At 55.8% G+C, this 23,792-nt stretch overlaps 1 protein-coding gene and 1 pseudogene across 3 annotated transcripts in view; one reads left to right on the top strand and one right to left on the bottom strand.

The window, feature by feature from the left end:
• Positions 1-231: 231 nt before the first annotated feature.
• The window catches only part of PODN (podocan), a 24,384-nt gene continuing 823 nt past the window's right edge, over positions 232-23,792 (bottom strand). For 2 of the 3 annotated variants that reach the window (XM_017874579.1, XM_017874580.1), the window contains exons 2-11: positions 15,464-15,830; positions 14,017-14,110; positions 10,999-11,063; positions 9,698-9,807; positions 8,324-8,480; positions 7,991-8,106; positions 6,774-7,431; positions 4,886-5,034; positions 3,567-3,777; positions 232-1,223 (exon numbers count right to left, since the gene is read on the bottom strand). In XM_017874579.1, the coding sequence (XP_017730068.1) occupies positions 3,594-3,777; positions 4,886-5,034; positions 6,774-7,431; positions 7,991-8,106; positions 8,324-8,480; positions 9,698-9,807; positions 10,999-11,063; positions 14,017-14,110; positions 15,464-15,775 (1,845 nt within the window). In that variant the 5' untranslated portion in view covers positions 15,776-15,830 and the 3' untranslated portion in view covers positions 232-1,223; positions 3,567-3,593. Of the gene's footprint in view, positions 1,224-3,566; positions 3,778-4,885; positions 5,035-6,773; positions 7,432-7,990; positions 8,107-8,323; positions 8,481-9,697; positions 9,808-10,998; positions 11,064-14,016; positions 14,111-15,463; positions 15,831-23,742; positions 23,787-23,792 lie in introns of those variants that run through there. The other variant, XM_017874578.1, reaches the window with a different exon arrangement.
• LOC108531186 (HIG1 domain family member 1A, mitochondrial pseudogene) lies at positions 11,646-12,560 on the top strand (annotated as a pseudogene).

Below are 23,792 nucleotides of genomic sequence, written 5' to 3' on the forward strand. Positions count from 1 at the left end.
CTATTCCCAATTGGGCCATCTGCACACACCTCCAGGCCCCCTCACCGGGGGCTATGCCCTCTTCTTCCGGGATGCCTGCCTGTGCAGCTACTCTGCGGGCCCCGATAACTGAACTTTCCACTGATGCCTGCTGGTCTGGCCGGGACGCTGAGGGGCTTGTACCCTGCCCCCTCCACCCGGCACCAGCCCAGCACCTGGCAGGAAGCATGCACAGACATAGCCACAGGCTGTAGGGATAGGGATAATGCTTTTATATTAGTTTTTCTATAACAAGAAAATCAGCTTTGAGATTTTATCATTTTTTTCCTTAGAAAAGAATAAAAAATAAAGGCACCCGGAACTTCCCCCACGGGCCTGAAGAATAAAGGTGTCTCCTAGGTGCAGCTGGGCCCTTCCTCCCTGGCTCAGCCCAGCCCCATCGCCTCTGCTTCACTCCTGCTCCAAGGCCCCAGTAGCACCCAAGGGGCTCTCCCGTCCTGCCTCCACTGGGCTTACCTATTGGAAAAGTGCCTGTGTCCTGCCAGGGCATGGCAGGGAAGGACTCTTAGCAGAGTGACTGCCCAGCTCCTGGAGGAGCAGGATGGGCCAGGCCAGGCCAGCAGTCCTAAAAGCTCCTGTCCCCAAAGGGTAGGAAAGGAATAAAAGCCAGCTTTTGTGAGTTCCAGAGGGTGGCAGGCGCCTGGCCACAGAGCATGGAGATACCCTCGTGTCTTCTCCAGGGAACGGACGGACAGACGGACAGGGCAGACGGCAAGCTGCTGTGGCTGATTCTGGCTGGGGCAAGAGCTGTCTGTGGCGTAGGCTTTGGAGGGCTGTTTGCATATGACTTGTGCATGTGTGTGTGCGTGGTGTGTACACACATACACATGTCAGCAGGGGGAGGGAGTGGGTGCCTGTGTGTGCTAGGGTAGGGGCAGACCCTTCCCTGCATGATTCGAAGGGTGTGGCAGTGGTAGTGGGTATGTGGCAGAGACTGTGGTGGTTTGGAGGGCAGTGTGTAACGGGCTGTGTGTGGCTGAGCTGGGTGTGTGCGGGTGTGACATGTGTGCACGTGTCTGGTCGTGGGACATGCTGCGGGAAGGGGTGGGGATATGAGACTGTGTCAGCCTGTGTCATGTGGGATGCCCCGTGTGTCCAGCTGGGTGTGTCTGTGTGAGCACGGCCGAGTGGGGGGCTCAGCACACAGGTGTGTGCTGCAGAAAGGAGTCCGGCGGTTCATCGTCCTGCAGAACAAGAAAGAGAGTCAGGGGCTAGCTCAGGGGAAACCCACCACCCCAAGCAGCCTGAGGGGGGCCTGCTGTGTGAGCCCAGCTGGAGGGGCTTTGGACAGGCCAGGCTACTGTGAGGAGGGAGGGAGCGTTGGCCCTGGGAGCCCAAAACCAGTGGGGTGCTCATGCCAGAAGGCCCTTGGGTCCCACCAGCCACTCCCCGGGGCCTCTCCCAGAGCCCCACTCAACTGACCTGAGATGGGGCAGATTCTCACCCACCCCAGGACTCCACAGCCCCTCTCATGAGGGCTGTGGTGTCCTCACTGAATGGCCCGTCATCTTGTCGCCAACCCCAACGATGTGTGAGGACAATGCCTCAGAGAACGGCTCCACCTTCATACTCCCGGGCTCTGGGAGCTGAAGAAGGTGACCCCCAAGCTCAGCCTCTTGCCAGCCCCTCCACACATGTGGATACCCACCCCTGTGTACACTCTTCTCTCGCCATCAACTTGCGCCCCTCTCCCAGCTCCCTCTGTCACCCACCCAAGGGGCCCTCAACAGCCCCCTCTGGTTCCTCTTTGCCCCAGGCCCTACTTCAGTCAACACTCAACAGTGGCCCAGCAGCCCCTCCCACAGCTACGCCCTGGCCCTGTGACCCTCAGCCTGGCTCACTCGTCACCACCTCTCCTCTGTCCTCAGACCACACCATCGTTCCTGGCTCCTCTCCAACATCCTTCTCTGAGTCCCTGCCCACCACCCCTCCTGTCTGCACCTCCTTCCTTACCCAGCCTGATCCTGGGACCCACGCCTGCAGCTAGCCTCCAGCCAACACACTCCCTTGTTCCTTGCCCTCCTGTCCTGAACTCTTAGCTGAAAACCCAGCTGTGGGTGGATCCACCTGTCCGTCTTCTCCATACCTGTGGTCTGCGGAGCAGCTCCCTGCTGCACAGAGAAAACGGAAGACTGGAGGCACCCGGCTGACATGGCTTCACATCCGGCCACGAAGCTACCAACCTGCCTGTGACAGCAGCACCCTGCCCTCTGTCCCTCCTGCTAAAGCCTGCAACTTCTACCATTCCCACAGGGGGCCTCACAGTCAGCTCTTTCCTACATTGGTAACTCCCCCTCCAGGCCAGCCTCTTCCCACCAGCGCCCAAGCCGGCCCCCTCCGTTAAGAGGATGGATGCATGTGGAAGATGCATGTGTGTGTTGGGGCATCTTCCCAGAGCCCCTCACACAGGGCTTGCCTCGAGAGGCCTTTGCTTCCTGTGAGGCTCAGAAAATGAGCGTTTCCTGAACCTCACACCCCATTCCCACCTCTGCCCTCTCTCATCTCTCACAGCCAAACTTCTCAAAAGGCTTGTCTGCAGTGCCTGGACCCACTTCCTTTCCAGCCACTCTCCTCACCCCAGCTTCCCCTGTGGCTACAAAGTCACAGACAACCTCCAGGTGGAAAACTCCAGTGGGCACTCCACAGTGCTCAGCTCCCTCAGTGCTCAGCTCCCTCAACCCCTCAGCAGCACTGACACAGCCAAGTCCCCCACTTCTAGACAGGCCTGTGCATGCACACATCATGTGTACATGTGGGCATACAGGTGTGTACGTAAGGGCCTGTGTGTGTGGGTACGCGTGGGTGTTTTGTGTGCATGTACTCACATGCATGTACACATGTGTGTGCAAGTATGTACATAGTCTAGGCCTGCAAGTATGCCATGGAGTACAAGCATGCATGTGTGGTGGTGTGCATGAGTGTGGTGTGTGTATTCTGCCTGTGCATGGTTTGTGGATGTTTGTACATGTTGAGACGTGTGTGCACATGAATGTATGTGTGTTGGTGCATCTGTGTGCATTTGTGTGCATGTGCATATGTGCACTGTTTTACATACATGTGCAAATGCCCTCTGGCCATGGCAGTCTGGGGTTTTCCTACCTCTTTTCCTAACTGCTCTGTCTCAGTCTGCTCTCCCACGTTGCCTGACCCCCTCACTCACTCTCTCACGGCAAGCTTCCCCAGCTCCCTGCAGCTTCAGTGATTGTTTCAAGGCTGACAATGCCTGGAGCCCTCTCTCCTGACCAGACCTCACTCCTGAACCCAGACCCACATGTTCAGTGCCCCCCGGGCACTCCCGTGACAGCACCCACACCCTGGGTGAGAATCTTCTGGAAGGTGTGGGCCTCCCATAGGCTTCAACCTTTCACTCAGGGCTGGTACATCCCAAGTGCTCTTATAAATTTGCTAAATGGGCAGATGAAGCAGAGGCCGGAGGGTGAAGAATGGACAGAAAGACTCTGTATCGGGATCAGGAAGGGGAAAGAGCAGTGAGCAGAAGTGTGTGCTGCCCCACACAGGCCACATACCTAGGTCACTTCTGGGTCACCTTGTCACTATCTTGTTTCCTCTTCCTCTTCCTCCTCCTCCTCTTCCTCCTCCTCCTTTTCCTTCCCCAAGCGGCCACGGTCCTTGGAAACGTCACCAAACTCAAAGTTGCCTTCAATGTCCAAGACCTGCAGGTGCTTCAGCCTCCGGAAGGCGCTGTCCACCACAGAGCCCACAGCCAGCTTGTTAAACCTGTGCGAGCATCAAGGCGGAGTCAGTGCCAGGAGCCCAACCCCCAAGGAACCCTCCCTTCCCCCAAGTGGCCTCTCCAGAAGGTAACAGGGGAGAGAACGGCCCTCCTGGAAAGTGGTGCAGCAGGCTGGAAAGGCCAGGGGCTGAGAGCGCGGTGCATGATGGAAGGTACAGGCTGGTCAGCGCAGCCGCAGCTTGTGGTGGGACTGGCACTGGGCCAGTCTGCAAAGTGAGGGGTCTCTCTCTGCGCACACTCTCACTGTTATTTTGGAAGCCACATCTTTGGGAGCTGTCTCTATGCCGTCCCTGGCATTAACCCCAAGGCCTGAGGCTCCTGGGCTGCGGTAGCCAGGGGTCACCGCAGTGCCTGATGTGGAGTGGCACACAGGCAAGGCCAGTGCTGAGCCGGGCCAGGGCCATACTCAGGGGTGGGAAGGTGGAGGCTGTGGCTCTGATCTCAGGCCCCTCACTCTCTGTGCTTCAGCTCCCCTGTAGATGCCTGAGGCACACATCAAGCCATCCTGATGTCATCAAGCCCTGGGCCTTCTGGGCAACTGAGCTCCTGGGAGCACACACTGCTCTTCTCTGCCCCGTCTCCTTCTCTCTGATTTGGGGGCAGGGATTATGGGAAGTGCTGGGAAGAACCATCCTGGCTCTGCTGCATGGAAGCCCCTCATATCCTCAGGGAGCTGCATCCCCTGAATCACTCCAAATCTCCATCTCTTAGCCCCAGAACCCAGGGAGGACCTGAACATCTATCCCTGAGTGTGAGGCCCGGGCCTAGCCTGGATGGCTGCAGACACAGCAGTCACCTGCGCTCTCAGGGCCTCAGCTCTCTCAGCTGCAAACCAGGAAGATGCTGTCCGGCACCCTTTCTGCCACAGTAACATTCACAACACCCGTGAACACTGGTTTCTAACGTTTCCAAAGCCCTTTGACAATCCTAGGAACCACATCAGGCCTGGCCAGACTGTCCCCACCCTTGAGAGCTGAGCCGTGGTTACACAGTCAGCAGTGGAGCCAAGCTGTTCCCACGTGCATCAGCTGTCCCGTTGGAGCTGGGGCAGGCCCCACAGGGGTGTGTACAGGGCCTCGAGTGGCCTCCTACCTGAGAAAGATCCCCTTGAGGTTGGGTGTGGAGTCAAAGGCATTGGCGGGCACCGCAGTAATCTTGTTGTTCTGCAGGTACAGGTACTCAAGTGACTCGGGGAGCCCCTCGGGGATCTCTGTGAGCTGATTCCCGGCAATGTCCAGCAGCTGCAGGGGCGACCAAGGGAGTCAGGGACTCCCACCTGTGCAAAGCACTTAACAGCTTATAAAACTCCCACCAAGCCCCCAGCCTATCTAAATCTAACAACAACCCTGTGTGGAGGAGGGAGTGTCTATAACTATCCCCACTTACCAGATTGGGAAATAGAGGCTCAGAGAGGTTCAGTGATTTTCCAAGATCACATAACCTGTAAAAGGCTGTAGCTGGGTGTGCCTGACTCCAAACCGGTATTCTAATTGATGAATGTCCTACCCAGCTTCTTGTGCCTTCCCACATAAACTCACAGACAAGATGTTTGGGTGTCACAGTCCTACCTCCTGACACACTTGTCATTCCCATTAGACTTTGTCATTCCCAAAGATCTCAAGTGGGCAGAGCCCAGGGATCCTCCAGACTCTGAATCTCACCCCACTGGCCCTGGATGGGGGCCGCAGCAGGTGCTTGGGTGGGACTGCCCATTTATGGACCTCAGGGGCCACAGGTACAGAGGCCAGGAGCAAGGGTGTAAGACCCACAGCGACCCCAGCACAACAGCCAGGCCCCAGGCCGTTCTCCAATCATCACATTCCTGGCATCCGGGGGAGGACAGTCAGGGAAGTGGGTTCCCACAGGGAGCCGCTGAAGCCACTGGGCGGCCCCTAACCTGGAAGCACCCCACCTTCCCACCCAGGTTCTCTGATGAGTTTCCTTTTTTTTTTTAATTTGAGACAGGGTCTCGTTCTGTGATCCGGGATCGAGTGCAGTAACACGATCACAGCTCTCTGTGGTCCAGGATCGAGTGCAGTAGCGTGATCACAGCTCACTGCCAGCTCCATTTTCCCTGGGCTCAAGTGATCCTCCCACCTCAGCCTCCCAGGGTAATGGAATACAGGTGCATGCCACTGCACCGGGCTAATTATTTTTTTAATTTATTTTTTGTGGAGACGAGGTCTCACTATGTTGCCCGGGCAGGCCTCGAACTCCTGGGCTCAAGTGATCCTCCTTCCTCAGCCTCTCTAACTGCTGAGATTCAGGCATGAGCCAGCGTACACAGTGGATTTCTCTTTCACCCACACTGGTTGAGTTGGGGGTTTTGTTACCAAAGTGAACTATGTGCCCAGGCATCCCTGCCTAATTCTGACCATGTGGTCACAGCAGCCACATTGACTGGCCAGCCCCAGAAAGCATGAGTAGATCCCCACCTCCAGCCCTCTGCAGACTGGTGAGGTGGGCCCACAGCTCAAGCTGGCCCCTCTACCTCCCATCCCAAAGCCCAGACTTCTCCACACACCTACTCCTGTGCCTGCAAAGGGGTGAGCTTGACTCTCCCATATATACCACCTAAACTGGCCCCTGGTCCCCCTGAGCCTGGGGCCCCTACCTGCAGCCATGACCTTCCTTGCCTCCGCAGCCCTTCTCAAACCTGTATCTCCAGGTGGTGAGTTCAGCTTGGCCATACCAGCTGTACTCTGCCCCTCACTCTTGTACCTGCAGGTGGGCTGGGCTCACCCTAGCAGGCCAGCCACACCCTCTGCCTGACCCACCTCCTGCCTCCCCTAAGACCTAGCTTCGCCCTAGCCAGCATACCCAGCAGATACCTGAAGGTGAATGAGCTCAGTCTGGCCATACCAGAGGAACCTCCCTTACCACCCAGCCCTTCTCCTCACCCTTCAGACAGGTGGGCTCTGGGCAGCCATGCCAGTACCCCCCTCCATGGACATGGCCCAGCCTCCTCCCTTCCGCTTACCTGCAGATGGGCAAGGTCCACCCAGGCGCGTGGGCCCAGGGCCCGGCTGCGCAGTCGGTTGCTGGTGAGGTACAGCTCACGCAGCTGGGCCATGCCCGCCAGTGCCCCTCGTGCCAGGGCAGCCAGCTCATTGCGCTTGACCTTCAGCACATGGACATTTCGAGGCAGCCCAGGTGGCAGCGTGTGCAGCCGGTTGCCCGACAGGTCCAGCGAGCGCAGCAGGCGCAGCTTGCGGAAGGCGTCGCGGTGCACCTGCGGGCTGGTGATGCGGTTGTAGCTAAGGTTGAGCTCCTCCAGGAAGTAGGTGGTGGCAAAGTCTTCGCGGCCGATGCCTGTGATCTGGTTGTGCAGGATCATGAGGGTGCGCACGCGGCGAGGCAGGCCACTGGGCACGCGCTCCAGCGCATTGTTGTACAGGTGCACCGTGTGCAGCCGCTTGAGGCCCTGGAAGGCCCGCGGGTGGATGCCCTGCGCCTGCAGCTGGTTGCTGTGCAGCAGCAGGTACTCCAGGCTGCGAATGGGGGTCAGCACGTCCGCGTCCACGCTCCGGATTGCGTTCTTCTCCAAGTGCAGCAGCACCAGGCTGCGCGGCAGCCCAGCTGGGACCCGAGACAGGTTGTTGCTGGACAGATCCAAGTACTCCAGGCTGGAGAGCTTCCTGGGGCAGGGAGGGAATTAAGACGGTTGGCAGGAGCCCACATTGTGCTCGTTTCCACCACGATTCCCAAGAGAAGTGGCTGGGGAATTGCCACTAGCTCCTCCCAGCTCTGCCGCTCACTGACTGTGGGCCCTCAGTCCTCGCTCCTTGGGTTTACTCAGTGATATTCTGGTGCAGGAAGGATCCAGCATTTTCTGACATACAGGAGCTTACCTGAAGACCACTGTTTAACCTTTTCATAGCCTTTTATGGCTCCCTTGATCCCTTATAAAAATGAAAATGTATTTGCCTTCAACAAGAATGCTTAAGTCTATATTTCGTACCAAGAAGCCAGCCTCTGCCAATGCTTCTTTATCTCACTGGAATCTTGGAAGTCCTTACTTCTACATAGTTCTTGTTCCCAGGGACAGAGATGTCAACAGAAGCACAAGGCTTAAAGTTCCTTCTCCAGGGAAGGTGGACAGGGGACATGTGTGAGGGGCTGGGCTGGGTGGTTGGCCCTGAAGGAGCTTCACGGGCCCCGTGGTCACGCCAAGAACCTGGCGAGACAAGGACTCACCAGAAGGTCTCATTGTCCAGACCCTCGTCAGTCAGGTAGTTGTTCTGCAGGTACAGCTCGCGCAAGCTGCTCAGCTCGCTGAAGGCCCCTGGGGGAATCTTCTCCAGCTTGTTGTTCTGGGGGATGAAGGGAAGGGAGGAGAATGTGAGGGAGGACTGAGGGCAAGGTCAGGGCCTCGGGATGAGGTGTGGAGAGGAGTCTGGGAAGCCACCAGGAAGGGACCCATGTGGGCACCTGTACCCATGTGGGCCTAAGCTCTTCCCCCACAGGCCCCTGCCCCAGTGCCCTGGCCGTGGGGTCTGCTGTGCCCCTCCTTACCCCTCCCCTGCCCACCTTAAGGTGCAGCTTGTACAGGGCAGGCGGCAGGTGCTTGGGCACGTGGCGCAGGAAGTTGCTGGACAGGATGAGGACCTCGACGTTGCTGGAGCCGTTGAACATGTTGTCCGGCAGCCCGGCGTCCGCCAGCTTGTTGTTGTGCAGGTACACAGACCTGCGGGTCGAGGCACAGGTCCTCACCCACCTGGGCTCCCCAGGCCCTGCGCCGGCTAACCTGGTGAGCCTCCAAACCCTTGCCCAGGCTGCTCTCCTTCCATCCAAACTCAAGGGTAGAGAGTTAGAAGGACCTCAGATGTTGCCTACACAGCTGACGGAACCAAGGACCAGAAGGGGGCCGTGCCCCACCACAGGTGGTCCCATAAGCTAGTGGGAGAAATAGGATTTCCTGACCCCTGGCAGAGGCTCCCCACACCTTTCAAGGTCTCAGTCGACCCCTGACCCTTTCAGCCCTGGAGTCCTTGCCTGACTTGCGGCCCATTCATCCCTGCCTGCCAACCCCACGCAGCCTGGTTCTGACTTCCTAGGACTTCCTAAACACAGGGCCTATCTCTGCCTGCCTCTCTGGCCCTAGTGCCAGCACAGGGTCTGTCTCAGAGGAGGTGACCCTCATCCATTCAGCAAATATATAGTGAATATATTATGTAATATAATATATTAAATATAGATATACACATACACATATATGAGGTATATAAATAAATATATATACGAGATGCCAGAGCTGATCTAGACTGAGGGCATAACAGTGGACACAACCAATGAGACAGACCCTGCCTTCGTGCAGCCAACATACTAGAAGGAGGGAAGACAAGGAACAAGGGTCATCTGTGACAGACACAGCTCAGTTTTGCTGTGTGGCCTCTCTTGCACCTCCATGTGTGGGATGGGGCCATGCACAGTGGCCCTGGGGTCCTTAGCCAGATGGAGAGTCAGTGAGACGGCAGACGCAGGGACGGAAGGGCACTGGGGTTGTCCAGCCCCCAAACTGTCCTGGGGGCGGCTCCCCAGCAGCCCCCCACCCCGCCCGCACCACCCTGCTCTCTCGCACACCTATGCCGCGGGGCAGTCGCTCCTCCCAGTGCAGCTCAGCGAAGGGCAGTTCTGCCTGTTGAAAGATGCTCCCCTCCCCCCAGGGCTGGGAAAGTGGGGACATCCTCACTGGTTCCCCACAATTCCTGTAGACCACACTCTCTGTCCTCGCCTCCTGGCCCAAGTTGTCCTCCTCTGTTAGGGCCCCTGGGTGTCCCTTCACCACAGCCCTGAGCACAGGGCCGCCTTCCAGGCCTGTCTCTGCCTCACATAGGATGGCAGCCTCCACCTCAGCCCCTCCCCTTGCCCCAGCCCAAGCCCAGACCACCCCCGACCTCTGACCTCAAGTTTGGCTTCTGGCCAAAGGTGAGCCCATAGATCTTGGTGAGATAGTTGGCAGCAAAGTCCACACTGATCAGGGCGTTTGGCAGGAAGCGGGGTGCCAAGGTCAGCTGGGAAGGGAAGAGTTGGGGCCGAAAGAGCAATGGAGGAGCAGAGGCCAGCCGTGGGTCCCGCTGCCTGCTGACCACCGGGGCCCCTTCACTGTGTCTCCCTGCAACCAGGCCATCTTTCTCAAATTGAAACCTGTCCCACCCCCCTGCAGAAACAAAACCCAAACCTCTTTGGATCTCCTCAGCACTCAGCTTGGCATTCAAAGCCCTCAGGACTTGTCCCCTGCCCTGCCCGTCCTCCTGGGTTCATCCCGAGTGGATAAGGGGTAGAGGCGGGTGTGACTTTTATACCTGATCTTAGCCAAAAGGCCAAGAAGCGATGGGTGTGACTTTAAGGTTGCTCTGGCTGCTCGAAGAATGGGGAGCAAGTGAAGAGGCAAGCGTCCAGGTGAGGGATGGGGGCCAGTGCGGTAAGAGCTGAGGACCTCAATGGGACTAGACAGGGTGAGGAAGCTCAGGGCCCAGAGGCACCATTTGTGGCTTGGACCAGTGAGGTCGTAGGTGGCTGGAGATGCCCCTTACAGAGCTGGGAAGACAGAGGAGGACTGGGTCTGGGGACTATGGGCAGGAAGCTGTAGCTTCCTTCCACTGGATGTCTAGGGGAAATGCCAAGGAGGCAGGCAGATCTCTGAGTCTCAAGTCCAAGGAGTAGAAAGGGTTGGAGACAGCCACTGGACATGGCCATGATGCAGATGGGAGACAGAGTCTGGGAGGGCACAGGTAACCTCCAGAGAGTGGAGAGAGAGGAGGGGCTGGGACAGAGCTCTGGAGCATACCAAATATTTTGAACATGAATATCTTTGTGCCTTCACTCATGACGTTCCTTGTACTGCAGTGCCCCCCTACCCTGGGGCCCCTGCCTAGAATCCTATTACCCTCCATGCCCCTGCTCAAATGCCATCTCCTCCAGGAAGCCCTCCAGGTATGAATTCCCCAGTGGGGACAAGCTCTTCCCCTTCTACACTCCTGTGGGTCTTGGCTTCTGTCTTCATGACCTGACACACTCTGATGCCCTGAGTGATAGGCATGGGGTCAGGGTCTTCCCCACCCCTGACCCGGGGCCATGTCTGAGCAGCAACAGGGACCCAGCAGCCAGTCCAGAAAGGCCCTGGTGAAAGTTCATGGAACTCAGGGAAGACAGTGCCTGGAGGACAGGGCAGCATACCCCCCACCCTGCCTTGGGCCCCTCACCTTGTTATTGGCCAAGTACAGGTAATTGAGGTTGGTCAGATGCTCAAACGCCTTCTCTGGGAGCCCTTCAAAGGACAGGCATCGGTCAGAGCCCTGGATGAAGGAGACGCTACAGGGAAGCATAGCAAGCACCCACCCTCCTCCGCCAGCCGCCTGCCAGGACTGGGGAGGCAGAGGCAGCTCAGATCCCCTCCCAAGCAGTTGGCAGGGCCCGCCCAGCCCTGTTCTTTCTCCTTGCTCACAGGAGCCCAGGCTCAGAGGAGCAGGCAGTTACTATCTACTGAGAGACTGACTCCTCGATCTGAGTGGGGATGACCCCAGAGAGGTCAGGCCAGCGGCAGAGCACCCAGCCTGACCCTTTTCTGCCAGGAAGAAGTGCTCCCCTCTGGGAGAGCCCCAGAAGGTCAGAGCCCCGTCCACAGGCAGGTGGGCTGGGCTAGGAATGGCTCCACACAGGGTGGGGCTGCAGCTCTGGGCCTCCTCACCACCTGGCTCACCCCAGCTCCATCTGGCAGATGAGTCAGGACTCGACTGCTGCCGGGAGCCCTGCCAGGCTGGCCTCTGACCCTCGTTTCCCGGCTCCAAGACCCCCAGATGCTGGACCTCACCCACATATCTAACAAGAGGGAACAGTTATATAAACTGGCATGTCTCTCCACGGAACACCCTGCTGCCGCTGTGTAAGAGGATGGTCAATGAGAGGCTTTAGCAACACGAGAGAGGCGGCCGAGCTGAACGGCGAAGAGAAACAGAGCAGGCTGTGATATCATAGCATGTGTTCAGCCACGAGTTTAAAACACAAAGGAAAAAAGACCACTGGACTGTGGTGATGGCTGCCCCACTAACTACAACTCAGCCAATTGTACCTTTGAATTGGGTAAATCGTATGGCATATAAATGATACTTCAAGAAAGCTGCCTTTTAAAAAATGTAAACAGATACGCCAAAATGTCAATAGTAGTTAATTCCAAGTGGCAAAATTAGGAGAAATTTTCTCTTTCTATTTTGTTTTACAAAGTTTCTATCCCAATCAGATGTTATTTTCATGATCAGGAAAACAAAATCTTTTAAAATGTGAGGACTCTACAACTCTTGGGTTCTAAAGGCCCTCGGAACCGAAGAACCTGCGACAAGGATCTGGAAGCTCAGCTTCTCTGAAGCGTCTCTCCTGTGCATCCCCCAGGTCTTAGAAACACCCGCCTGGGGCGCACAGGAGGGATCAGAAGCTGGTTGGCGTGTAAGAGGTTTTCTCACTCTAGGGAGATTCTTCAAGCAATCACTATATCAACAGACACAGAGGTTTCCCAGTTTTCACATAATGAAGATCAGGGATCCAAACTTCTTCAGAAAGCTAAAGAGGTACCATGTGTCCCATTGGAATGGCAGACTTTGCAGCCATTGTTGCATAGGGATTACACAAATTGAAGAGCAGAGGAAATATGAAAATGTCCCTTCATCTGATCCACATGCATGTGGCAGCCCAAGGCTTTGTTGTAGGAGCCATGACTGTTGGTATGGGCTAGTCCATGTATCAGGAATTCTGGGCAAATCCTAAGCCTTAGAAGGAGAGAGCCTCTCTTGGTCTTGTTGGAGGAGCTTGCTTTAGTTAGACAGCTTTTTTCTTTTTTGAGATGGAGCCTCACTCTTATTGCCCAGACTGGAGTGCAACAGCAAGCTCTCAGCTCACTGCACCCTCCACCTCCGGGGTTCAAACGATTCTCCTGCCTCAGCCTCCTGAGTAGCTCGGAGGCTGCTGAGTAAGCGCCCGTCAGCACACCAGGATAATTTTTTGTATTTTTAATAGAAACGGAGTTTCACCATGTTGGCCAGGCTGGTCTCGAACTCCTGACCTCAGGTGATCCACCTGCCTTGGCCTCCCAAAGTGTTGGGATTACAGGCATGAGCCACCACACCTGGCCTAGTTAGACATCTTGAAACACATCACCTGAATGCACTTGATGATGTCCACCTTCTTAAACTGTTCAGATGAAATTAGTTGTAAAGAAGACAGGGACGTCTAGGGGATATGTCAAGGAGGCAGGCAGACCTTTGAGTCTCAAGTGCAAGGAATAGAAAGGGTTGGAGACACAAGGATCGGAGGGCACCGGGGTTGTCCAGGCCAACCCTGATGTATTCCCAGTTTGCTGCAGAATCTCATGTTTTGGATGTTATATAAGGGTCCTATTTTCCCCAGTTAATTTATCTTTTTTCTATCTGTCTTGTGGACTGGCTGGCTCTTTTAGAACTCTGTCCAAAAGTGCATGGAATATAACTTGTAAAGTCTCCCACAACTGATATTACCTATGTGTGTGTTTAAACCAAATTTAGAAAGCTTGCGATAGAATTGCACAATAATAATATTTATTAAAGAATCACAATTGTAAACATGAAAATAACTTATGGATTCTAGTTTAGTTCTTTTGTAATTGCAGAATTATATTTTTGCTGCTGTTGTATTAGAATCATTTTGAAATGTCATCTTGAAACAGAATCATGTATTTTAACTCATGCAAAGGTAAGTGAACACTTTAAAAATGTGTGTGTTGCTTATTTTCTCCTTAAGAATTATAAACATTTAACTAAACAAATGACCTGTAATGGAATTGATGAATGACTTATGAGCATGCTGGTTTGGCCAGACAGTATACACAAACTTTCATGTACTACAGAATGTTATTACACTTGTGAAATTCTCTTGTCTAACCTGAATTTACATTCCATGGTGATAACATGGTGTATGTATTATTAAAGTAAGGGACTATGTCAAAAAAAAAAAAAAAAAAAAAAAAAAAAAAAAGAAGAAGAAGAAGAAGAGAAATACCCGTGTGGTATTCAGGCAAGAAGAGGGAGCCCCTTGCCCATGTGGAGCTGCCACTGCTAGACCGGCCCAGGCCTGCTCTCTTCCATCCACACCCCAAGATCCACAGGGCCAAGCTCTCCCCCTGGGCACCCAGCCTTGTTCAGGCCCCCAAGGCCCCACTCGGTGTCCCTGACCCTGGGCTCTGGGCGGCCCCTCACCTCGGGAAGTCAGGCGGTTGTTTTGCAGGTTCAGCGTCTCCAGCCGGTGCAGACGGGAGAGCTCCTCAGGGTAGATCTTTTCCAGCTGGTTGTTCTAGGGGGTAGGGGGTTGCGAGGAGGCAGCATCAGCCTAGTGGAGTGTGCCCTGGACTCCATTCGCTACCCGTAGCTCCAGTCCTAGAATCCAGTCCACCTGCTGGGTGCCTCCCTTGGAATTCTCCCCCATGGCAGCAGACCCCCAGTGCCAGCTCTGGGCCAGGTCTGGATATGGGCTCTGGGGCACAGCAGTGACCACAACAGCTGTGTGGGTCCGGCCTTCAGGGAGCCCACACATGGACATCTATGGGCAGTTCAAACTAGACATGCTATCTCCTCCAGACCTGCTCCTGGAGCCTTCCCACCTCGTGACAGGCAGCCACAGCTGCTCCCCAAGCCAGAAATCACTTTTCCTTCCCCTCCTTGGCCCTGCAGTCCCCTTTTCCCTTGGAACACATGGAAAGCTGGGGCAGGTACCACCTCCTCCAGAAGCCTTCCTGGATTGGGTTGGGGCTGGATTAGGAGGCTGCTCTGGGCCCCACACACAGTCCTTCCATCTCCATCTGGTGCCTCTATCTGTTTAAGTCTCTGCCTCGCCCACTGACTGTAAGCACCCAAAGGGCAGGGAACGCTGAGCCCTGCCTCCATGCCCAGCCCCCACACACGACCACAGGCCCAATGCAGGCGCCTGAGAGAGCTGGTGTGTGGATGAAAGAAAGTGACAGTAAGAGCTGTGCTCAGCATGGCCCTTTTTCTCAGTAGCTGCCCTGGCCTTGGGCTACCACGGCCGCCAGCTCAGACCCACCAGTGTGGATGACGGAAGGCAAGTCGCTCTCCTGCACTGGGCCTGATCGCCTCTGGGAATAGGTGCTGCAGCCCCTCCATCTCCCAAGGGCTGCTGGGCCACACAAGGCAAGGATGGGTGCGCCTGCACTCCAGGGTGCTCCCGGTCTGGACACTGTGTCCCACCTCTCAAGGTTCCAAATTCTAGCCTGCCCCTTGGCTGGAGACAGCACTCCATCCTCCCAGGCCCCTCCGTATTCTGTCAGGTCTACTTTGCTCTGGTTTTCCTGGCCCTGTAATGGTGGCTGTGCATTCAAAGGGTCAGCTGCTAGGCAGGTCTGTGTCCATTTTCAGACAGAGCCTGGCTCAACTTACTGGGCCCAGCCAGGACGCTAAGTGAGCAAAGGGGGTTTTATTGTACTAACACAGTGCTCCATGACTGAGACATCAGGAGGGGTGTCACCTAGTGCAGCCAGGGCCCCAGGAATCTGAACCTGTGGTTGGGAGTGGAGAGCGGCACATATTGGAGGTTCTGGGTGAACAGGTTGCTGGGAATATCGGGGTTCTGGGATGGGAGCCAAGGGTGTGTGGGCAGCCCCCGTGACCACGGGTGCAACGCCGACCTCACCTGCAGAGACAGGTGGTTGGTGTGTTCAGGCAGGTCCCCTGGGAACTCACGCAGGTCGATGCCGCCACAGTCCACGACGCCCTCCTGGGAACAGGCACAGTCTCGGGGACAGCTGATCGCGGCTGGGCCAGGCCCGGGCTCCTCAGGGCTCAGGACCAGCACGGGCTCCTCCTCCGCAAATTCGTTCTCTTCAGGGCTCAGGCTGTGGCCGCCGCTTCGACCAAATCCTGGGGCTCTCATGGCAAGCACAGGTCCCAGGTGCAGCTGTGGCGGCAGCAGCAGCAGGAGCAGCAGCACCCGGCTCTGGGCCATGGTGCCTGCAGGGGGTGCCGAGTCAGATGCGCCTGGGCGCCAGGGCTGAGGGAACCTGTGAGACACAGTGGACACAATTGGGGCCCTCGAAAGTCATGATGAGGCCCTCCCGAGCACAAAGCAGGGCCCACTCTGGACCGTCCTCAGAGCCCAGCCGATGACTGACTGCCACTCTCCGCACCTGCCCAACCCCCACCAGGCTGCCCTCCAGAGGCGGGGGACGAGGTAAAGCCCTGTCCTCTGGCAGGTCTGCAAAACCTTCTGCAGCCTTCATTCAGCAGGCTTGACCCTAAGGAGTCTGTACCCCTATTTCCTAGAAGGGGAAGCTGAGACACGAGCTGGACTGTGCTGAGCCCTTGCTATCCTGGCACTGGTGGTGTGGGAAGACCCCGTGCCTCCTCCAGCAGCCACAGGCCATGGTAAGCCAGCGGCGGCAAGGTGCGTCCCAGCTCTCCAGATTGCCATTCTCAGGTCTTCCTGACTTGGTCCTGACTCTCTTCCAACTGTCCCCTCAACTGCCCCCAGTTCTACAGGACTATTGGATAGCTCCTCCCTCCAGGCCTTTGCACATGCTGTTCCTTCTGCCTAGAGTGCCCTTCCTCTCTCTTGTGCAATCAGCATTTTCTTTTCTAGGAACCAACTTCAGTGCTATGGACATGGGAAGAGGGGGAGCAGCAGGACGCTGCGATGCCCTGGGGCTCCCCGTGACTGCGTTCACCCAGAGCTTAGCATTAGTTGGGTTGGGTTTTGAATAGCAAAGGTGTCTTTCCCACAGAGAGCTGTGAGCAACTCTCTGTGTCACTAGGTCAAGCCCAGTGCCCGGCACAGAGAAAACATCAGTGACTACAGCTGCTGCTGCCCTCATGGCCTCCCAAGTCCCATTCCTGATGGGTATCCCCTCAGCTGCCCTCACCAGGGCGTGATGTACTCAGTGACCACTGCCTGCCAGAGACCACTCCCAGGCATGGCCCCCGGGTCCAGCAAGGACGAGGTACAGGGGATGATCTCAAGCCCACAGAGGAAGATGCTAGAAGATGCCATTGTCCCAGCAGTCCCATGGCGTACGCTTAGCTCTTGGTGGGTTCCTGGGTTCTCTTTACAGGGACTCAGACATCTCTGGGCTGTGATAAGACATGCTAGTAGCTCAGGTTCACTGACTCTCAGGTCCCACAAATCCCAGTTTGAGTCCCACCTCTGACTTGCTGAGCCTCAGTTTCCTTGTCTGTACAATGCATATAATACATCTAAACACACAGCTTCTGTGGAGTAAGATAAGACACAAAGCACCTGGCTTTTAGGTGACGAGGTGATAAGGTGATGCTATTAGGTGATGAGGAGCTGCTGTCACCACTGCAGCAATCATGCACAGGAACATGCCGCACTAAGTGAGCAGCAGGGACAGCGGCAAGGACCTGCTAGGGACGCCTCCAGCACGGGGGACATTCACTCCTGAGCTGAGTGGCCAGGCTCAGGCTGAGCCTCTCTCCCCACCACCAGATCAGAAACCATGACCATAAAGCAGCTAGAAGGGTCTGGCAAGACCCTGGGCCTAACAGGGTTTTGTAAATGGGGAGCTTGACAATGATGTTAATGTCTGGAGCTAGCGGCCACAGCTGCAACCTTGGCTCTGGCCTCAGCTCTGGCTCTTACGTGACTATAATCGTCTAAACCTCAGCTTTCTCCCCCATCCTTGGGTATGATAACAGCACTGTCCTTGTGGGAAGACTGGGAGGGGTCAGTGAAATGCATGTACTGCACACAGTAAGTGCTCAATAAACGTTAGCTTTTCCTGCCACTCACTAATTGTCTGTTCCATGGGCATGGTCTGCACCCCTGCCATACCACTGCTCACTCCAGAATCCTCTGCTCCTGCTCCTTTTCCTTCCTTTGTCTAGATCTTGTAGATCTTGCTGGGTTTTTTTTTTGAGACAAGACCTCACTCTGTCACCTAGGCTGGAGTGCAGTGGTGCAATCATAGCTCACTGTAACCTTGAGCTCCTGGGCTGAAATGATCCTCCAGCCTCAGCCTCTCAAGCAACTGGGACTACAGGGGTATACCACCATGCCAGCCAAATTTTTTAATTTTATGTAAAGATGGGGTCTCTCTATGTTGCCCAGGTGGTCTCAAACTCATGACCTCAAGTGATCCTCCCAAAATGCTGAGATTACAGGCATGAGTCACTTCGCCTGGCCCTTCGTTTGTGCTTTCTGACCCAATCTCAGGCCCACCTCCTCCCAGAAGATGTTGCAGACATTGTAGCAGCGTCTGAGTTCCTGCTGCCCTGTGTGGCCGTGGGATTTCAGATACCACTTTGCCTCACTTGGTGGCTCAGCCAGTTATCTGAAGTAAGGGCCCATTTGTGCCTGGGCCTGTACTGGGCACTGGGACACAGGTGAGGTGGAAAAGATCCTTGTCCTCCATCTGGAGGGGGCAGCAGACCCTGGTCCCAACAACCACTCCCCACCCAGACTGGGGGTGGGTGGAGCAGCATAAAAGGGGTCCCAAGGAGTAGGAGGTCCTAGAGGAGACAGGAGGGGTGGCAGCCAGACTTGCTTGACCCTACAGATCCACATGGTTTATGGAGACTCAGGTCTCAGCCACTGGCCCAGCAGAGAACCAGGGAGCCCGGCACACCTGCAGCTTCCAGGCTCCAGGGATCAGTCGGTAGCAGCGAGTAGCACCCACAGCAGCCCAGCCCTACGCTGGCTCCACCACACCCCTGCTGCCCCTGCCCCCTGACCCAACACCGGTCTACAGACCATCATTCCCACAGCACATTATAAACTCCACAGCCAGCTCAACAGCCGGAAGCCCCTTGCCCATCTGACCCCACTGCAGTCTGGTGTTCTGAGAGTGGGAGTGTGGGCACAGGCCCAGGCCCCAAATTCAATCAGGGCAGAAGGCCAAGGAGAAGAATCCAGGGGAAGGAACTCTGGTCTCACATATCCTGTGCACACACCAGGCAGGCTGTTCTGCCTCCTCGCCTTCTGTTTGGTGTCTGTAAAAATCTGTAAACTGTATCCATAAAAATATTGAATTTATATTAACATTGTGCACCATACTGAAAATGTTATCATCACCACTTTACAACTGAGGGAGCTGAGGCCCAGTGGGGTCAGCCAGTGAACAGCTGTTAAGTGGCAAAGCTGAGCTCCCAGCCCACATCACATCAACAATGCTATGCTGCTCTCCCCTAGGCCAAGCACGACGGGGAGCAGGGGACCCAGACAGAGGACTCAGCGTGGCTTCTGCCCTCCAGAGACCCACAGCTGCACCGGCCACTCCATTAGCCACGGGCCACACGTGGCTACTGGGTACTTGAAATGTGGCTGGTCCACATAGAGATGCAAGTATAAAATGTAGTGTCCATGGATTTCAAAGACATAGTACAAAAACTAATGTAGGATGTCTCATTAATATTAATATTAATGACATCAAATCCCATTTATTGTTATATTGATTACATGATAATATTTTGAACAGGTGAAATAAATGTTACCAGTTTCATTTTACTTTTTAAAATGTGGCTTCTGGCTAGACAAGGTGGATCATGCCTGTAATCTCAGCACTTTGGGAGGCTGAGACAGGTAGATCACTTGAGCCCAGGAGTTTGAGACCAGCCTGGGCAAGATGGTGAAACCTCATCTCTCCAAAAAATGCAAAAAATTAGCCAGGTGAGGTAGCATGCACCTGTAGTCTCAGCTACTCAGGAGGCTGAGGCGGGAAGATCACCTGAGCCCAGGAGGTTGAGGCTGCAGTGAGCCGTGATCGCACCCCTGCACTCTAGCCTGGGTAACAGTGTGAGGCCCTGTCTCAAAAAAGAAAAAAAAAATGGCCCCTCTAGAAAATGTTGCATTGCATATGTGACTTGCATTTGTGGCTCACATTATATTTCTATTGGACAGTGCTGGTCTGCAGCTTTATGCATAAGCTGAGTATTATAATCCCATTCTAAGAGGTGACTACCAGGCAAAAGGGAAAGGGTCATACAAGCAAGGGGGTCGGTGTGTGCGAAGGCCCAGAAGCAAGACAGTTCACACTCACGAGCCTGCTACTTCATTTAATTCTCACAAGTAGCTCCCAACTCCGTTTCTTAGACTAGTGAACAGAGGCTCGGAGCAGTAAAGTGACTCATCCAGGCTTACACAGCAGTCAGAATTGGAACCCATGCCCTTCTATCTCTAAAGCTCTCCACATGAGAAACACTCACTGCTGGCTGAGCTGCCCCTCTGTCCAGGGGTCTGAGTTCTTCCTCACCAGGTGGACTTGAAACTCCTGGAGACCAGGGAGCTCCCCTGCTCTTCCCCACACACCTCCCACACGGCTGGGTACACACAAGGGGCTTTAGGGGGCTTATCTTGCTCCATTCTTAGAAGAGCAAGGCTGGGTACAGTGGCTCATGCCTGTAATCCCAGCACTTTGGGAGGCTGAGGCAGGAGGCCAGAAGTTCAAGAACAGCCTGGGCAACATAGTGAGACCCCATTTCTAAAAATAAAAAATTAGCCAAGTACCTGTGGGGTGTCTGGTGGGGGATAGGGACTGGGAGTGATACAAACAGGCACAGTTGCCACAACAAGCCCAGGCCACAAAGGAGAGATGTGAAGGCCAGGTTAGGGAGTGTGAGCCTTATCATTGGAAGATGAGGACCACTGAAGGGCAGGAGCATGACACAGGGTGGACGTGAGGCTGTGCAATTGGGGTGGGTGAGGGCTAAGGGGGCCTGACCCTGGCAGAGAGGTGCTGGACTGCAGGAATGGAGGGAGAGGTAGGAAGGACAGACAGGGCATGGAGTGTGGTCCCTCCAGCCTGGCCAGCCACTCTCAGGGCTGTGAGGTCCTGGGCAGGTCCAGCCCTACTAGCTGTGTGACCTTGGCCATACCACTGACCCATCTGCATCTAAATTTTCCTACTTGTGGTTTTTGTTTTCGTTTTTTTTTTTGAGACAGAGTCTCACTCTGTTACCCAGGCTGGACTGCAGTAGCACAATCACAGCTAATGCAGCCTTGGGCTCCTGGACTCAAGTGATCCTCCCACCTCAGCCTCCCAAGTAGCTGAAATTATAGGCATGGGCCACCACATCTGGCACCTGGCTAATTTTTTATTTTTAGAAATGGGGTCTCACTATGTTGCCCAGGCTGTTCTTGAACTTCTGGACTCCTGCCTCGGCCTCCCAAAGTGCTGGGATTACAGGCATGAGCCACTGTACCCAGCCTTGCTCTTCTAAGAATGGAGCAAGATAAGCCCCCTAAAGCCCCTTGTGTGTACCCAGCCGTGTGGGAGGTGTGTGGGGAAGAGCAGGGGAGCTCCCTGGTCTCCAGGAGTTTCAAGTCCACCTGGTGAGGAAGAACTCAGACCCCTGGACAGAGGGGCAGCTCAGCCAGCAGTGAGTGTTTCTCATGTGGAGAGCTTTAGAGATAGAAGGGCATGGGTTCCAATTCTGACTGCTGTGTAAGCCTGGATGAGTCACTTTACTGCTCCGAGCCTCTGTTCACTAGTCTAAGAAACGGAGTTGGGAGCTACTTGTGAGAATTAAATGAAATGGTAGGCTCAGCCTGTCACCGTTGGCACCAAGTAGGTGTGACATAGCAGGGGTTACTATTACTGAGAAAGTAAGCGGGACCCACCGTCTCCTCCAACCCCCACCAGGGAACCAAACCTCAAGGCCCAAAGTGTGAGGTTAAGGTAGGACTAGAAGAAGGAAGGGAAAGGGAGACCCAAATCAAGAGGCGGATCCTCAGCCCCCAGCACTACCTTCCTTCTACACCCAAATTCAGTACAAATCGACTGACCACCTGCTCTGTGCTGGGCCCCAAACAGCTGCATCTTACCGACTCTAATAGAAATCCTGGGACTACATGTTTGTCTTCCCATTCTGCAGATTTGGAGCTCAAGCAAAAAGGGCTGGCATTGTTGCCCATCCCTAGAAAGCTCCTACTCAAATGCCCCTGCTCAGGGAAGCCTCTCCTGCCCCCTTGGCTGGGTTAGGGTGTTTCTGGGTGCTTCCACAGCAACCTTGGCCAGCTTTATCCTTCAAGTCTCAGCTGGGCCTCCCCTGTCTCCCCAAGCCTGGAGTGGATGCTGGGGAAATGTTTACTGAATGAATGACTTTGTGAAAGGCAGAGTTGGAAAAGATCTTAAGATCTGCAATATGATCTGCTCTGACTCCCCCAGTTTGCAAATTAGTGTGTTAAAGCCAAGGCCAAGAGTAAAATGTGGGTCTTCTGACTCCTGCCCAGAGGCTTGAGTTGGTCTTGAAGGCTGAGCAGGAGTTCTCCAAGTGGACAAAGTGGGAGAAACAGCCCTCTAGGCAGAGGCAGGGTGTGATCAAAAGGCAGGGGTGGGGCTAGAGGAGAGGGATGTGTGTTTAAGGAAGGGTGGACAGGGTGGGAGGCCCAGGTGGCCAAGGGCCTCCACCACCATGCTAGCGTTGGTGACAGGGACTCATTAAGGGTTCCAAGCAGGACACGATCAGCACTTTCATGTATGACTACACCAAGCCTAAAAGTGCCACCATTAGTAATCCCTTACCCTAGACTCAGGCAGAAGGGATAAAGTGTGTGCCCACAGATGACATGAAACACAGTCGTGTGACTCTGACACTTCTTAACTTGCACTTGAGGCTAGAGTAGACTGGGTCCTGGGCCCTAAGAGTGGACATGAGGGAGCAGAACCCCCAGACCAGTCCCCACGGGTCTTTCCCAGGGCAGTCCCCAGGCTCTTCTGAGTGACCTACCTCGGAATGCTGTGCACCTGCAGGCCAGCCAGCCTCCTTGCTCACCATGAGCCCTTCTGCCTCACCGCTGCCTTCCCACTGTGGAAGGTTTCTATACAAAGGAGGGATAGGGGACGGGACCACCCAGGGGCTCTCCCGGTTCACACCAGTGGCGCCTCTTGGAGTGGAGGAGACCACAGCTTCCCCTTCCCTGGCCAGCCGGTAATCGAAAGGGCAGACAGGTCAGTAATTCACTCGAAGCGCTGGGGGCGCATCCTCCGCGCCTCACGGACCAGGTCAGTCAGTGCCGCGCGCACTCGGGCCAGGGTGCTCGCCTCTTGCTGCCGCGCCTGCTCCTCTCCAGAAGGCTGCGGCGCCCTCTCCTAACCCCAGCCCCCGAGGCTGCCAGGAGCCTCGCCGTCCCGCCACCACCTCCTCTTCCACCTGACGGCACGTTAGGTATTCCAACGCCACGATCTCATCCCCCGCCCCAGGCCGGGCTGTGGCTCGGGGACCTGGAACCTGGGGCTTCCGCTGCATTAGCAGAAAGGCGCGGACCTCGCTCCTAGCGCTTCGCGGACCCCCACCCCCTCCTCCGTCCAGTTGTACCGGCTGGGAAGCAGCCGAGTAGACAGACAGACAGACGGACTCCAGGCCGCCAGTGGTTGGCACCAAGCTGGGGCGGCACAGTGGCCGGGGAAGCCGAGCCCCGGAGGGGACCCATCCGGCGGCCGACGCGCCCTGGAGCCAGATCTTTGCCCCTCTCCGGGCCTCAGTTTCTCTATCTATAAAGAGGTGGAGGTTGGACTCGCTAGGGGGCCTGAAGAGTCAACGTGGAAAGACGCGGGCTACTCCGGGCCCAGGCTCTCCTGACAGGGGTCCCCGCCCCTACACAGTTCCACCTGCCCCCCACATTCCCTGTCGCCCGCCGGAGTCCTCCCACTCCAGCCCCCGCCCCCATCCGCCCTCAGATTCTTTCCAGATGTGCGCAGCGGGAGGGGCCTGGGGACGGGGACCTGCCTCTGCTCAGAGAGGAGAAGGCCCCTGCCTGGGTCCTGACTGCGCAGGGGTCGCACTCCAGAGGAGGAGATCTCCGGCCGTGCCCTCAGTGCAGGGTCCTACAGAGGGGGTGAGATGCGGCGGCTCCGCCCCAGGCAGCTGCTGGAGCCATCCGGAGAGGCGAGGAAGTCTGAGTGCGCTGCCCGGGCTCAGCCCCCGGCCCCCCGGCCCACCCTGGCCGCCAGCGCCCTGTACCTGCTGCGCCCCAGCGCCGAGCCGCGCCCAGCCGGCCGAACGCTCTCCCC

This window comes from Rhinopithecus bieti, unplaced genomic scaffold (assembly GCF_001698545.2).
Source record: "Rhinopithecus bieti isolate Rb0 unplaced genomic scaffold, ASM169854v2 scaffold_7684, whole genome shotgun sequence".
Taxonomy (NCBI): domain Eukaryota; kingdom Metazoa; phylum Chordata; class Mammalia; order Primates; family Cercopithecidae; genus Rhinopithecus; species Rhinopithecus bieti.